This window comes from Saimiri boliviensis, chromosome 12, assembly GCF_048565385.1.
Source record: "Saimiri boliviensis isolate mSaiBol1 chromosome 12, mSaiBol1.pri, whole genome shotgun sequence".
Classification (NCBI taxonomy): Eukaryota; Metazoa; Chordata; class Mammalia; order Primates; family Cebidae; genus Saimiri; species Saimiri boliviensis.
Window position 1 is genome coordinate 68,736,769 of NC_133460.1, and position 14,812 is coordinate 68,751,580.

Genomic DNA, 14,812 nt, shown 5'->3' on the forward strand with positions numbered 1-14,812 from the left:
CATTGTGGTAGCTCAAAAGGATGTTCCATGAGCAGGACTGTGTAATCTATGTCAAAGCCAGCGGATCTGCCACTAAGCACAATACATCCCTCACTGTCTGGACTGGGAATTTCACACTCAGCCTTTTATCGCTGGGACAGTTATTATCCAGTCATTGAAAGAAACTCACATATTTACTCCTCTCTTGGGTCCTGCTAACTGCAGGGCAGTGTCTGTCTGTGGAGGGGCTGATGTTTCTGCCAAGCCAGTAAGCTAAAAATAAAATACACCTGGCCCTTTATCAAACATTTCTCCCCTTTGTAGCATCATGCTTAGGCGTATCCACCTCTCACCTCTCTGATAGCATCCAGATTTCTTTCTTTATCCATGTCTTTTATAAGAGAATCAAATGGCTCACTGGAAAAAAAAAACTGATCGGATGTTTTTGAAGGTGAAACACCAGATCTCAGTGCTGTAAAACAAGAGCATCTTTATTTTGGGCAAGAGAAACTCAGAACTCAAAGTCAAAGCTGTATGTTTTCTTCTCTGACTTTGGTGTTGAAAGGAAGAAAAATCAACAAAAAGGTTAATATTTATTGAAAGCTTACAATGTACCAGATATTAGTCTATGTGCCTAATACATAGACTAATATAGATACATAGATACACCATATTATTTCGATTAAACCTCTCAACATCTGTTAACATTTGTATTGTTATATATTCCTTCTTGTAGAAATGGATAAACAGAAGTAATCACATAGGACAACTGTAGCCCGGTTTTGAAGTCATGCGTTATGTCTCTTAATTCAGGATTTTAAACCAGAAAGTTATACTGATTTGAATTATTATCTTGATATATTCTGAAAAGTAAAATAAAAGAATATGCATTAAACAATTTATTGATACAGAAAATGTATATGTAGAGTTTAGCTGCTTTTAAATTATAAACAGACAGATAAAATAAATTCACTAAGTTAATTAAATAAGTAAACCTTGGGAAAATGATTTCTGTATTTCCACACCAGGTAAGATTACATATTCAGAAATGAATCAAATATGAAATGTTTAATTTTACACCTTGCCGTTAGTCCATGCTTTAATCTTTATTCTCTAAGTATCATGGACATTCTACGCTATTAGTTTCAAGCTGTTATATTACTCTGTACTGAATGAGAGCCATATCAATTACTTGATAATTGAACTATGTTTTCTTTCTGAAGGCAGCTGATCGAGAGGGAGACTCAGTAACATATGCCATTGAGAATGGAGATCCTCAGAGAGTTTTTAATCTTTCAGAAACGTAAGTTAAAAATAATCTCTTACTTAAAAAAAATGTAAAACAACGTACTGTTAGCAAGAAAACAGACTTCTAATCAGAGGCTTTCAGCTGTTTGTTGTACTTTACTTTTTGTTTTCTATGAATGTTAATTGTAGCTGAGAGGATAATTCTGGGCCCAGAAATCTTATCCCAGAGACGGTTTATTATTAACATTTTTACTAAGTAAAATCACTGAGGTGGAAACATTTCATTTGAAGGCCTAACTGGGATTAATGAGACCCTTGTAAAGTTGTCAGCTACTGATAATGACAAGGACAAAATGGGCAAAGATAATCCAATCAGGAAAGAACTTTGTTTCAACAGATGAAGCTGGGACAACCTGCAAGAGAATGAATTTGAATTTTTATCTCACATCATTCACAAAAATGAACTCAAAGTGGATCATAAACTGCAATATATGAGATAAAAGTACATCCCACTCAGAAGAAAATACACAAGTAAATCTTCATTATTTGGATTAAGCAGTATATTTTAGATTTGACACAAAATGCACAAAGGATTGATAAAATTGATAAATTTGATGAAATTGATAAATGGGGTCTCATCAATTTTTTAAAAATGTATTTCAAGGAGCACCATCCTAAGGTGAAACATGACCCACAATGAGAGAAAATATTTTTAAATAATGTGTATGATCTGAAACATATCTCAAGAATACATAAAGAACTGTTACAACTTAATAATAAAGGGAAATAATCTAATTAAAAATGGGCAAAGTATTTTAATAGACATTTCTTAGGATATGTGAGTGGCCAAGAAACACATGGAAATATGATTATGATCACTGATCATGGTCATTAGAGAAATGCAATTTAAAACTATAAAGAAATTTGATTTCATACATACTCAGTGTCTATAGTGAAGAAGAATGGCAAAACCAAGTATGACCAAGAATGTGGAGATATTTAAATTTGCATACATTTATGTGACAATGTAAAATGTGCATGTATGAGTTCGTTTTTGCACTGCTATAAAGAAATACTTGAGGCCGAGCACGGTGGCTCACACCTGTAATCACCGCACTTTGGGAGGCCGAGGCGGGTCGATCGTGAAGTCAGGAGATTGAGACCATTCTGGCCAACATGGTGAAACCCTGTCTTACTAAAAATACAAAAATTAGCTAGGCGTGGTGGCATGTGCCTGTAATTCCAGCTACTTGGGATGCTGAGGCAGGAGAATAGCTTGAACCAGGGAGATAGAGGTTACAGTGAGATGGTGCCACTGCATTCCAGCCTGGCAACTAAGCAAGACTTTGTCTCAAAAAAAAAAAAAAAAAGAAAGAAAGAAAAGAAAAAAGAAATACTTGAGACTGAGTATTTTGTAATGAAAAGAGGTGGAATTGCCTGAGAGTTCTACAGGCTGTACAGGTAGCATGACGCTGGCAACCTGCTTTGCTTCTGGCGAAGCCTTGGGAAATTTACAAGTCTGAAGGAAGGCAAAGCAGGGAGTCAGCACTTCACATGGCCTGAGCAGGGGGAATAAAGAGGGAAGGGAGGTGCCACACATTTTTAAGCAAGCAAATCTCATGAACTCTATTGAGAGAGCAGCACCAAGGGGGCTTTTGCTGAACCATTGATGAGAAACAGCCCCCCATGAGCCAGTCACCTTCCAGCAGGTCCTGCCTTCTACACTGGTGACAATTTGACAGGAGATTTGGGCAAGGACACAGATTGAAACCATATCAGCACACTTTGGAGAATTGGCCTTTTCTCCAAATGGTAAACAGAGTTACTGCATAAGCCATCATTCTGCTCATATGCAAGAGAAATGTAGAGATGCGTCTGCATAAGTTTGCACAAGTAAGTTCATAAAAGAATTATTTGTAATGGTACAAAAGTGGAAACAAGTCAAATATCTGTCTACAGACAGTGAACAAAATGTTGCCTATTTATTATAATATAATATTATTCATCAATAAAAGGTAATGAGGTTCTGAAACATGCTACAACATGTACGAATCTTGAAAATATGCTAACTGAAATAAGTCAGTCACAAAAAGAGTACATATTATTTCATTTTTATGAAATCTTCATAACAGGCACATTTATAAGACAAAAAAATGACTGCCTGAAAATAAGGAGTGGGAGAGAATGGGGAGTGACTGTTAATAGATACAGTATTGAAAATGTTCTAAAATTGATTATGATGATGATTGAACAATTCTGTGATTATACTAAAAAATCATTGAATTGTACCCTTTAAAAGGGTGTTTTTATGATTTCTGAATTAAAATGTTAACAAAGATATCAACAAGAGAAAAAGACAACAATGAAGTTTTCACCTGCTCTGGTAAGCAGGAAGCCCAAGTCTCTTAGGAATTTGTATTCCTGTTTTTCCCTTGATGCCAAAAGATTTTTCAACTGCTAATGTGAAGTCTAATGAGCTATTGGTTTTGCCAAAGAAATCATCTAAATGCACTGCTTTCCTATATCTCTGGTACTACTCTCATCTCTGCATTTGGAATGAAAAAGATAATGGCTGGCTCACAGAGGTTCTTAAAAGTGTAAAATTATGTCAGTGCAAAATCCTTTTAATCTAAATTGACCACAATTCTTAATATTAAAGCTCTTAGGTCAACCTGCACAGACATCTCCTTAAGATACAAACTGCTTCCAGGAAAGCTCAAGCAGGTCCCTGTAATGGTTGTCTGATCCCTTTCTATGATCATTCTTAATTCAGGGTCCTGTAGTCTGTCTAGCAATACATTTCAATGCATTTGAAATGGAGAAAAGTTACTGACATTTTAACTGCTACCTTCTTTGAAACTTCTGAGATTCATGTTCAAAAATTTGCACCACCACTTCTCTGTAACTTTTAAGGATTTGAACAATCCAGGGACTGCTATAGTTTGGATATTTGACACTCCAAACCTCATTCTGAAATTTGATCCCCCATGTTGAAGATGGGCCTGATGGGATTTGTTTGGGTCATGGAGGCAGACCACTTCTGAATGGCTTGGTACCAATAGTAATGAATGAGTGATTGCTTATTAGTTCCCACAACAACTGGTTGTTTAAAAAAGAAAAGAAAAAAAAAAAAAAAAGAGCTTGGCACCACCCCTCCTCTCTTGCTTCCTTTCTTACCATGTGATCTCTGCACGCCCCAGCACCCCTTCACCTTTGGCCATGAGTGGAAGTGCTCTCAGCTCCTCATCAGAAGCAGATGCTGGCATTATGTTCTTGTACAGCCTGTAGAACCATGAACCAAATAAGCTTATTTTCTTTATAAATTACCCAGCTGTAGTATTCCTTTATAGTAACACAAATGGACTAAGACAGAAACGCTAAAAAAATAAGCAATGTTATACCTTATCAGACACTTCAATATATGCAACTATTGTTTCAGTTATATTTTATATTTTAAAGCGAAATGAAAAAATATTTCCTTGTTGATTGCATACTTCACTACATTACTTGATGCTATAATACAAATTCTCTCAATAAGCATCATTATAATAGCATGACTTCCTGTTACTGAAATAAAAGTATGCCAAAATTTTCTTGTAATTCTTTTTAGAAATTAGTAGTAATGAATAATCATCTTAATGTCAGTATGGGTTTACAAGGTATTGACTTGTTATCATTTTAATAAATTGGCTTAGTCACATAGCCAAGAAAGAAACTGGGTCTTTAAAGAAAAGGCCTCGTTTTTTTAAAAATCACAAACATCAGTTATAAAAATCATTCAGTGCCATGTATGAAGTGGCCATATCTCTATGATTCTCTAATATAATGCACTATTCCAGTATCTTCTCATAGTGTCTGTCTTGATAGTGGCATATGATTTAGCAAATATTCACTCAGCAAGCACCCACAAATAAGTACACATTTAAATAAGATATATAACAACTTGTCTTATAAATGTGATAACCTAATGTCTTATAAATGTGATAGATGTGTAGTTATTTATTAAGGGAGGTTGAGGAATTGCCATCTCTTAAATATTCAGTCATCACTGAAGCATGGGGGGTCTGTGATGTAACACTTTAAATCAGTGCTAAACAAAATAATTTTAAAAAAAATTTCCATCTCTGGTCCAAATTCTATTGACTTTTTTTTTCTTTACTCACATTTTTACTTATTTCATTGGTGATTAATTTGTTTTGACACTAAATTAATGCTCAATTTTGTTTTTCATATGTTTGAATTTTATGATTATATTGAAGATTAAATAATATATAAAAAAGATGATATTCATTTTATTTCCTGACAGCTCAGCTCTACTTTCAAAATATATACCCAGATCAAACTACTTCTCACACTTCACTCTGCTGCCTCAGTTCATGCGACTATCATCTTTTTCCCAAACTGCTATCAAAACCTAACTCCCTCTATTAGTATGTTTTTGCTAATTGCCAGTTACTATGTAATAATTAACTGTATAATAATTAACACCATGTCAAATTTGAAGCAACCATACGTGTGTGTGTGTGTGTGTGTGTGTGTATGTGTGTGTGTGTATATATATATATATATACACACACACACACACATACACACACACACACACACACACATACGCACACGGAGTTTTGCTCTTATTGCCCAGCTGGAGTGCAGTGGCACAATCTCGGCTCACCGCAAACTCTGCCTCCCGGGTTCAAGCAGTTCTCCTGCCTGTCTCCTCAGTAGCTGGAATTACAGGCGTGCACCACCACACCCAGCTAATTTTTGTATTTTTAGTGGAGACAGGGTTTCACCATGTTGACTAGGATGATCTCGATCTCTTGACCTCGTGATCCACCCTCCTCAGCCTCCCAAAGTGGTGGGATTACAGGCGTAAGCCACCATGCCTGACTGCAATCATGCATTTTACATACATACTCTAATCTCTCTAAATATCATTGTAAGGCCTAAAACTCAGTGCCCAAAATCAACGTGATAAATCTATCAATGGCTCAAATAGTTGCAAGTATAAATGATGTTCAGTCACAAGCAGTAGATTTTTAACGAAAGTTTTAAATAAACAAGGCCTGTATACCATGAAATATGTGAGGTAATCCTAAAACAGTTACTTACAGAAGCAGGTTTTAAATTCAGTAGCTTGTTTTGTTTGGAAGCAGATATCCTCTACTACTTTCTATTTACATTGTTTAATTTTTTTATGGGTGGGTGTTGCTCTGTTGCCCAGCTAGATTCAAACCTCTAGGCTTACCTGATCCTCCCACCTCAGCTTCCCAAGTAGCTGGACTACAGGTGATAAATTTTTAAATATTTTTTGAACACCATTTTTATGGTTAGGCAAACCATAAAATTCAGTAGCTTCATTTATGTGGAAGTAGATATCCTCTACTACTTTCTATTTGCATTGTTTATTTTTTTAAGGGGCTACAAACTTTATTAAAAGTAAGTAAATGCAATAGTAACATGTACAGATGGCATATGGTGCCAATTTTATTTGTAAATATAGTACTCCAACTCAAGTTTACAAGTTACACCTTTGCCACAGCCTTGGCTAAATCTTGAACTAGTGCAGAATTCAGCTGTGCTAGAGTGCTGATCTTAGCATGTTTTGACGTAGCATACTTGTTCTTGATAGTCATGTGCTTTGTGAGCCCTTGATTTACCATGACTATATTCTTAGCCAGGTGCCGCATAACTGGAAGAAGGGATTTTTCAGTATATGACAGGTAATGCTGTAGAGTTGGTGTCCATTCACCATTATCCAGAATTTTCAGTGCTAAGCAAAAAGCTCCTGCTGCAATTTGAGAAGGAAAGTACACCATATCATAGCCTAACATAGTTAGTTCCATCAGGTATTTGGCCAAAGTATTCTGGTCAACATCAGCCTCTCCATTCTTAGATGCTCTCCGAAGGAAGTGCAAAGGTAGAGGCCGACCCAGACCAAAGTTTAAAGCTCTTAGAATCTTCATTTCCATCTGCCTGATTTGGTGCTTAATGTAAGTGTGGTCAGTCACAAAAGCAAAGTCACCAATTTCTGGAGGGTACATTTCTTCATATTTGCTGGCAATAAACATGGCAGTGACACCAACCTGCTGCAGCATCTTCTTGGGCACACAGTTATTCTGCATGAACTGATCAATTATGGAGACAGTCATGTACATAGTTTCCTGCAACAATCTGAATTTCATTTGGACCTGTACTAGCCAGTCAATTAGGATGGCTCTCATGTTTCCAGTGACTTCCCGACCCAGTAGGTATTTCGGTCTGACTGCTTGCTCTTCCTCAAGTTGTCTCAGATAAGCATAAAGATCTTTCACATATTCACTGCAAAGGTTTGAATCCACTCCATCTTCTGCATCCACATCATTTACTACAAGAATTACATCAGAGAAAGCCTGACACAGGTCTTCTTCTGCAGGGGCACATCCAGATATTTCCATTGGGCTTAGAGAGGGAGTGTCAACCAAAATAGGCTCAGGCGAAAGTTTTTCTTCTTTAACAGGCTCAGGTTCTGGCTCTGGCACTGGCTGGGACACCGGCACTGGCACTAGCATAGGTACCTTTTCCAGAGGTTTTGGTAGTTTTTTAGCAATAATTTTTCCAGTAGCTGAAGGTTTTCCTTTCTTTTTCATAGGCATTTTGGCCTGTAGTTTTTCACAGACTTTGTTACCAATGTTCCCAAGAGCTGTTCTTGGCCTCAGTCCGGTCTTGGAGGTTGCAGCAGGGGCCATAGGCACGCGCTTTGCGCCTGCCATACTGATCTTCGTCGTATTTTCAGCATTAATTTTCGAGTTCCTGGTGACTCGGAGTGCCATGGCTTCCTCTTCACCAGGAAGCAGCTCAGTGGAGAGGAGCAGAACACCGGAGACCCGACCAGCCAAGGACCTGAATCCACCAGAAACCAACAGCCATTCCTCCACAGCACGCCCTGTTAAATTTCTTAATACTGGGTATCACTCTGCTGCCCAGGCTACACTCAATCCTCTAGGTTCACGTGATCCTCCCACCTCAGCCTCCCAAGTAGCTGGACTACAGGTGATAAATTTTTAAATATTTTTGAACACGATTTTTATGGTTAGGCAAACCTTATTATCTAAAATAATTTAAGTATGTCAAGTAAAATGCATTTCAGGAATGTAGCACAAAAGTTTGGTGATAAAAAATTCTCTGCAATATAATTTATATAATTCAGGTGAAATTCACATAGCATAAAATTAGCCATTTTAAGCGAACAATTCAGTGGTGTTTTGGAGATTCAGAACTTACGTAACTACCACCTCCGTCTAAAATAGCTTCATCACTTGGAATGTAAAACTGAACCCTTTTAGCAATTGTTCCCTATTCCTTGTTTCCCTTAGCCCTTGGCAACCACCAGTCTGTGTACTGGCTTCATAAATTTACCTACTTTGGATATTATACACAAATGGAATCATGCAATGTGTGACCATTTGTGTTTAGCTTTTTTGTAGCCTAATGTTTCCATGAGTCATCTGTGTTGCACCATGTGTAAGTAGGTCACTACTTCGCATGGTTACATAATATTCCATTGCACGCATATACAACAATTTGTTTACCTATTCATTAACCGATGGGCATTTAAGCTGTTTTTCTACCTTTTGGTACTACAAATACTACTGCTGTAGACATATATATATGTGTATTTAAGTACCTGTGTTCAGTTTTTGTTTCTTTTTTTTTTTTTTTTTTTTTTTTTGTATATACTCAGTAGATTTGCTGGGGCATATTGTAATTATGTGTTTTTAACCATTTGAGGAATTGTCAAATGTTTTCCACGGTGATTGAAGCATTTTATATTCCTACCAGCAATATATGAGGATTCTAATTCACATTTTGGACAGCATTTAATTTTTGTTGTTGTTGTTAGTAGTGGTGGTTTATTTGCTTCATTGTAAAAAAATATAACTATCATAGTGTGAAGTGATACTTGGTTATGGGTTTTGATTTGCATTTGCCTGATGACTAATGAAATTAAGCATATTTTCATGTGCTTTTTGATTATTTGTGTATCTTCCTTGGAAAAAAAATGTGTATTTGAGTGTTTTGCCTATTTTTAAATTGGGATTTATTTTTACTGTTAAGTTGTATAATATTTTATACATTCTGGAAATAAGACTCTTATCAGATATGAGATTTGTAAGTATTTTCTCCCATTATGTGTGTGGTTTGTTTAACCTTCTCAATGATGTCATTTGATGAAAAAAGTTTTTTTTTTTTTAATTTTGACCAAGTTCAGTATATCTACTTTTGTTTTTTTTCTTTTGCTTTCTGTGATCTGGTATCATATCTAAGAATCTATGGCCAAATCCAAGAGTATTAATATTTACCTCTAGTTTTTATCTAAGAGTTGTTTACAGATTTCAATTCTGGTGTTTAGATTGTTGATCCATTTTGAGTTAATAGTTGTTCATGAAGCGAAGTAGTCTAACAGTTCTTTTACATACAGATTTCCATGTGTTCCAGTGCTATTTGTTGACAGAACTGTTTTTTCTATTGAATGGTCTTGACATTCTTGTTGAAAATCAATTGACCATATAGATGCATTGTGCCTTATAATGTTTCTGAGGGATGCCCACTGTCTTTCTGCTTTGAGTGATTTTCAAGTTTGGTAAAACAAAGATAAGTGTCATGTATCACTCCTTCAGACAGTCTTCAGACAGATTAGAATAGACCACCAAAATTCTTCATGAATAAGGATAGCGCTGCTCCCTCTAGAAATACATGGTGTCATACTGGGAATGTTTACTGATGTTTTCAAGGCCACTCTGAGTCAGTGAGATGGTAAAATAAAGACAAGTCAAAATGCCTTAAAGTTTTTCTACCATATTTGATTTACCTTAAAAAAAATGTGCCTTCATCCAGTTGCTGTAAATCTGTGACTGTTTTCCAGAATTTTACCAAATTTGCTTTTGAACTTCTCTGCTTAATTGCGATTTTTTGATGTTTTGTGGCAAGACCATTTCTTGGAGCTGCCTTCTCCATTTCTACTGACATCACTCCTGGGAAATGTATTGTCAATCCTATATAATTTAAATAGCAGTATTATTGATGTTTCATCAGTTGAAGAAGCTTATGTGTTTTTAATATGTGAACTTAAAAGGTATATTGCATTACTAAATGTACCCCAATGTATCCTGGCCTGAAAGCCTTCATTCATCTAGCTGCTGATAAGACTTCTTATGAGCTATTTCTCAGATTTAACAAAAGGATGTACATGTGTACCCATAAACTAGGCTTTCAGCTGTGAATCTCAAACTACAGAGCCTACTTTTGTCCCCTTCTGCATTGTCCAAATATACCACACAACTGCCTACAACATCGCATCCACATATTACGTAAAAACTACTTCCAGCAATAATCACGAGACCATAGACCAGGCGTCCCCAAACTTTTTACACAGGGGGCCAGTTCACTGTCCCTCAAACTGTTGGAGGGCCACCACATACTGTGCTCCTCTCACTGACCACCAATGAAAGAGGTGCCCCTTCCTGAAGTGTGGCAGGGGACCGGATAAATGGCCTCAGGGGGCCGCATGTGGCCCTCGGGCCATAGTTTGGGGACGCCTGCCATAGACAATTAGCTGTTTGTGTGTAAAATGGCCCTGAGTATGAACATACTGTATACTATATTGTACACAGTATATAGTACTTTTGGAATATATATATTCTAAATAGTATATAGAGAGGATAGAATATATATATATGTGTATATATATATATATATATATATATATATATTCCAAATACTATATACAGTTGGAAGGTGATATAGATTACCTATAAGAATCTAATACTTGTCTCAAAGAATTCTGAATATGATAAAGAATAACATCTTTTCTCTTGAAATAATCTGAAACAAGCTAAATAGTGTTCTTCCTGGAATGAATTAAGCATAGTTTTTTTATGTTTTTTCGTGGAAAAAAGCATAGGAAATCAACGCAGTTATCACAGTCAGTTTTATAATTCGTCCTAAATGTACAATATACTTTTTAGTAATTTTCTATTTAATATGCAAGGAGGAATATAGAGAATTAAACTGAGGGAAGAAACAAAATGAAAATGGCAGCTCAGTTTTCTTTCTTTCTCTTATTATACTGTGGCTAGGTTTTCTGATTTTCCATTTCTTAAGATACTTGTGAATAAGCCTGAGATGAAATACATGTCTAACTTTTCTCATTTAATGTCATTTTAAAATGGGATTATCTGGACCTTCTGTACTGTAGAAAGCTGGTCCAAACTTAATTGTTATGAACATGCTCTGGGAACTGGTTTTCAGTTATTTTGACAGAACATTTTAAAAATGTACTGGAAGCAAAGTCAGTTTTTCATGGGCATGCTATATGTTCATAACTTATTAAAAAGTCCATGTCAACCATCATAATAAAATAAACAAATGGACTATCTGTGATTCTGAGTTTGACTCGTTGGCTTTGAGCCTTTGTACTCAACTACCACATGTGATATGAATTGTTTAAATTCTCTTTACAATAAAAGCACTTATCTTAAAATGAAAGCATTTTATCCATTAGAAATAATTTATCTTTTGAACTTGGTAAATATTTTAACGTCTTTTTATATTTAGATAAACTCTCCTCTGCAGTGGATGCTTGTTCCGCTCAGTTAAACTATGTACAATGTCAGATTGTAAAATCTAAGAAATAAATGTAGAACCTGCCTTAGAGAACAATACAAATAATGAAACTGTTATAAAATAAATTACATGGATGAATAAAGTCTTAAATATTTGGAAACACTTACTCTGAATAGTGCAAAGGTGAGGAGTAAGTCTTAAAAATATTCTAAGTGCAAGAATTTTCCCAAGTGCTGTTAATCTCCCATTATAAATCATTTAAATTTTAAAAAAAAACTAAATTTTCAAAGAATAACAAAATACTAAAGTTGTTAGTTTATCCATAAAAGGGGTTTTAAAAAACTTACAAAATGAGAACATGAATTCCAATACAGTCATGTGTTCTTAAAAAATGAAAAATAAGCAGAATGATTCCTCTTCTGAAACAATCATGTATTTAAATGTGATTATAATAAAGTACAAAGAGAAATATTGCAAAAAAATTTCTATAAATTTTAAAATTTCTATTTTCAAATTTTGTACAAGGGGCCTCTATTACTTTAAATTAAGAAAAAAGAAAAACTTTTATCCATAGAGTTTGTCAGAGGTAAAATTCAGATGGGTTTTAACATTTTCATAATGAACATATATGTGACATAAATTGGAAGGTGACACAGATTAGTTAGAAGAAACCATTCCTCATCTCGAAGAATTCTGAAACTGCTAAGGAATAATGAAGTCCTTTCTCTTGAAATAATTGAAAACAAGATAGTCACTGTTCTTCCTAGAATGAATTAAGTATGTTTTTTTGTTTGTTTGTTTGTTTGTTTTTTTTAATGTTTTATTTCCTGGAAGCTAGGAAATTAGTCTGGTGTCAGTTTGGTTATTCACAGATACTGCTAAGAAATTTGACAGGCTTAAACGCCTTTTTCAATTTTCAGGATGAATCTTAGTATTATACATCTAAAATACTCAAGCTATGATTTCTGAGAAGGGGGAAAAAGCTATCAAAAGTAGTTTGCTAAACTAAGAAGACTCTTCTTGTGATGTAATATCTCTTTTTGTCTTATTTGTTTTTTTGTTATGTTTTGTTTGTTTTGTCACTAGCACGGGGATTCTAACCTTAGGGAAAGCACTGGACAGGGAAAGCACTGATCGCTACATTCTGATCATCACAGCTTCAGATGGCAGGCCAGATGGGGTGAGTATGCTTCCTGGGAAAGGGTTTTAAAAATAGTATTAAAGCAACTGAGAGAGTCTTAAACAATTTATTGCAGACACGAATTAATATTTTTCACCTGGAGCAGCTTCTTATAATTACTAGAAGTGATGCTTCATCTCCAGCAGGGTCTTAATACATGCATCTATGCTCTGAATGTGTTAATGTGCTGTAACCTTTGACTTGGCAGAACAGATGTTTGAGATCAGCATTCTCACCTAAATTGTAGGGAAAATGAAATCTCCTTTATTCTAACAGGTATTTCATTGTGTCTGTCATTTTGCACTACACTATGAAATGTGTTCTGGCAGTTTACCATGTTAGACCTGTTCCACTTAATTCATTTTTTTTTTTAAGGGTCAGAGAGTAGGAGTGGATTTTGTGGAAAAGTATCTTTAAGCACCAGGAGAGTGATTTACTTGCTTCCACAGGCATTTGTAAGTAGCAGTCAGAATCCTAAGTAATTCTGGTTACCTAAGTAATTTAAAGGGGCTCATAATTCTAAAGAAGGTAAATTCAATTTTCTTTAGACCTAAAACTCACTTTAAAAAAAAATTAGGCATTCTTAACTGCTTTAAAATCATTTGTCTGTATTATTCAAAGTGTCTTGTCCACAACTGCCAGCATCCTGGTTTCTATGTATTGTAATATTACCATTGTTAATAATTTATTCACAATTTCTATACCATGTGTTAGGTGTTTCTTTTTTGGGGGGAGGGGAGTTTATGTGTCAACTCAATGCTATTGTCTAGAAATAATTTCAAAACCATTACAGATTGATAATCAAGTCTCACCCAATTTAACTAGCAACATATCTCAAGGAACCTTTGCTAGTTAAATTATCTTTATTAAAGATAATTTCTTTATGTAATACATCAGCTGAAAGCATACAGTAATGCACTCTTCACATTTATTTTAGGAGGATTTCTGAAATTTTATTATAATAAAAATATAAAATTGATGCCTGAATAGTTTTCTCATCTTAACTAAAAGTGAGATAGATAGCAATAATTACATTTGGTACTTGCAATCTCTCCATAGTAAGCTATTTAACATTTTTGTACATTACATAAATAAACATATATATTTATATGTATAAAATATATAAAAATTAACCTTAGGTTTTATTTACTTTTCTATCATCTAAGTACCTACTGCTATCCTCACTGTTTTCTAAAACTGTTCTGTATATATTATTATATATATAAAGTATTCATTTATTTTTATACATATTATAAAACAAAATATTTTATATAAAAAGTAAAATACATAAAACAGTTTTAGAAAACAGTGGGGATAATAGTACGTTCTTAGGTGATAGAAAAGTAAATAAAACCTAAAGTTAATTTTTATATAGGCAATGACTCTTAATTATTATTTTTTTTATTTTTGAGACAGAGTTTCACTCTTGTTGCCCAGGCTGTAGTGCAATGGAATGATCTTGGCTCACTGCAATGTTTGCCTCCTGGGTTCAAGTGATTCTCCTTCATCAGCATCCCGAGTAGCTGAGATTACAAGCATGTGCCACCATGCCCGGCTAAGTTTTGTATTTTTAGTAGAGACAGGGTCTTACCACATTGGCAGGCTGGTCTTGACCTCCTGACCTTAGGTGATCCACCTGACTCTGCCTCCAATAGTGCTGGGATTACAGGTGTGAGCCAACGCGGCCCAGCTTGCCCTTAATTACTATAGTATGTCTGTGTTAATGTATAAGTCAGTGAGAGTTTCTAGAGGAAGTAATTGAAGAACTTGACTTATGATGAAAGTTTAGAGGGTAAATTG

At 35.0% G+C, this 14,812-nt stretch overlaps 1 protein-coding gene and 1 pseudogene across 2 annotated transcripts in view; one reads left to right on the forward strand and one right to left on the reverse strand.

The window, feature by feature from the left end:
- PCDH15 (protocadherin related 15) overlaps positions 1–14,812 on the forward strand; it is a 1,717,060-nt gene that overhangs the window by 1,466,769 nt on the left and 235,479 nt on the right. The window contains exons 24-25 of the mRNA XM_074382505.1: positions 1,203–1,282; positions 12,919–13,012. Coding sequence (XP_074238606.1) covers positions 1,203–1,282; positions 12,919–13,012 — 174 coding nt within the window. The remainder of the gene's footprint in view (positions 1–1,202; positions 1,283–12,918; positions 13,013–14,812) is intronic.
- On the reverse strand, positions 6,643–8,152 carry LOC101046059 (G2/mitotic-specific cyclin-B1 pseudogene; annotated as a pseudogene). Its single transcript, XR_012513017.1, has one exon. The product of XR_012513017.1 is annotated as a G2/mitotic-specific cyclin-B1 pseudogene (transcript).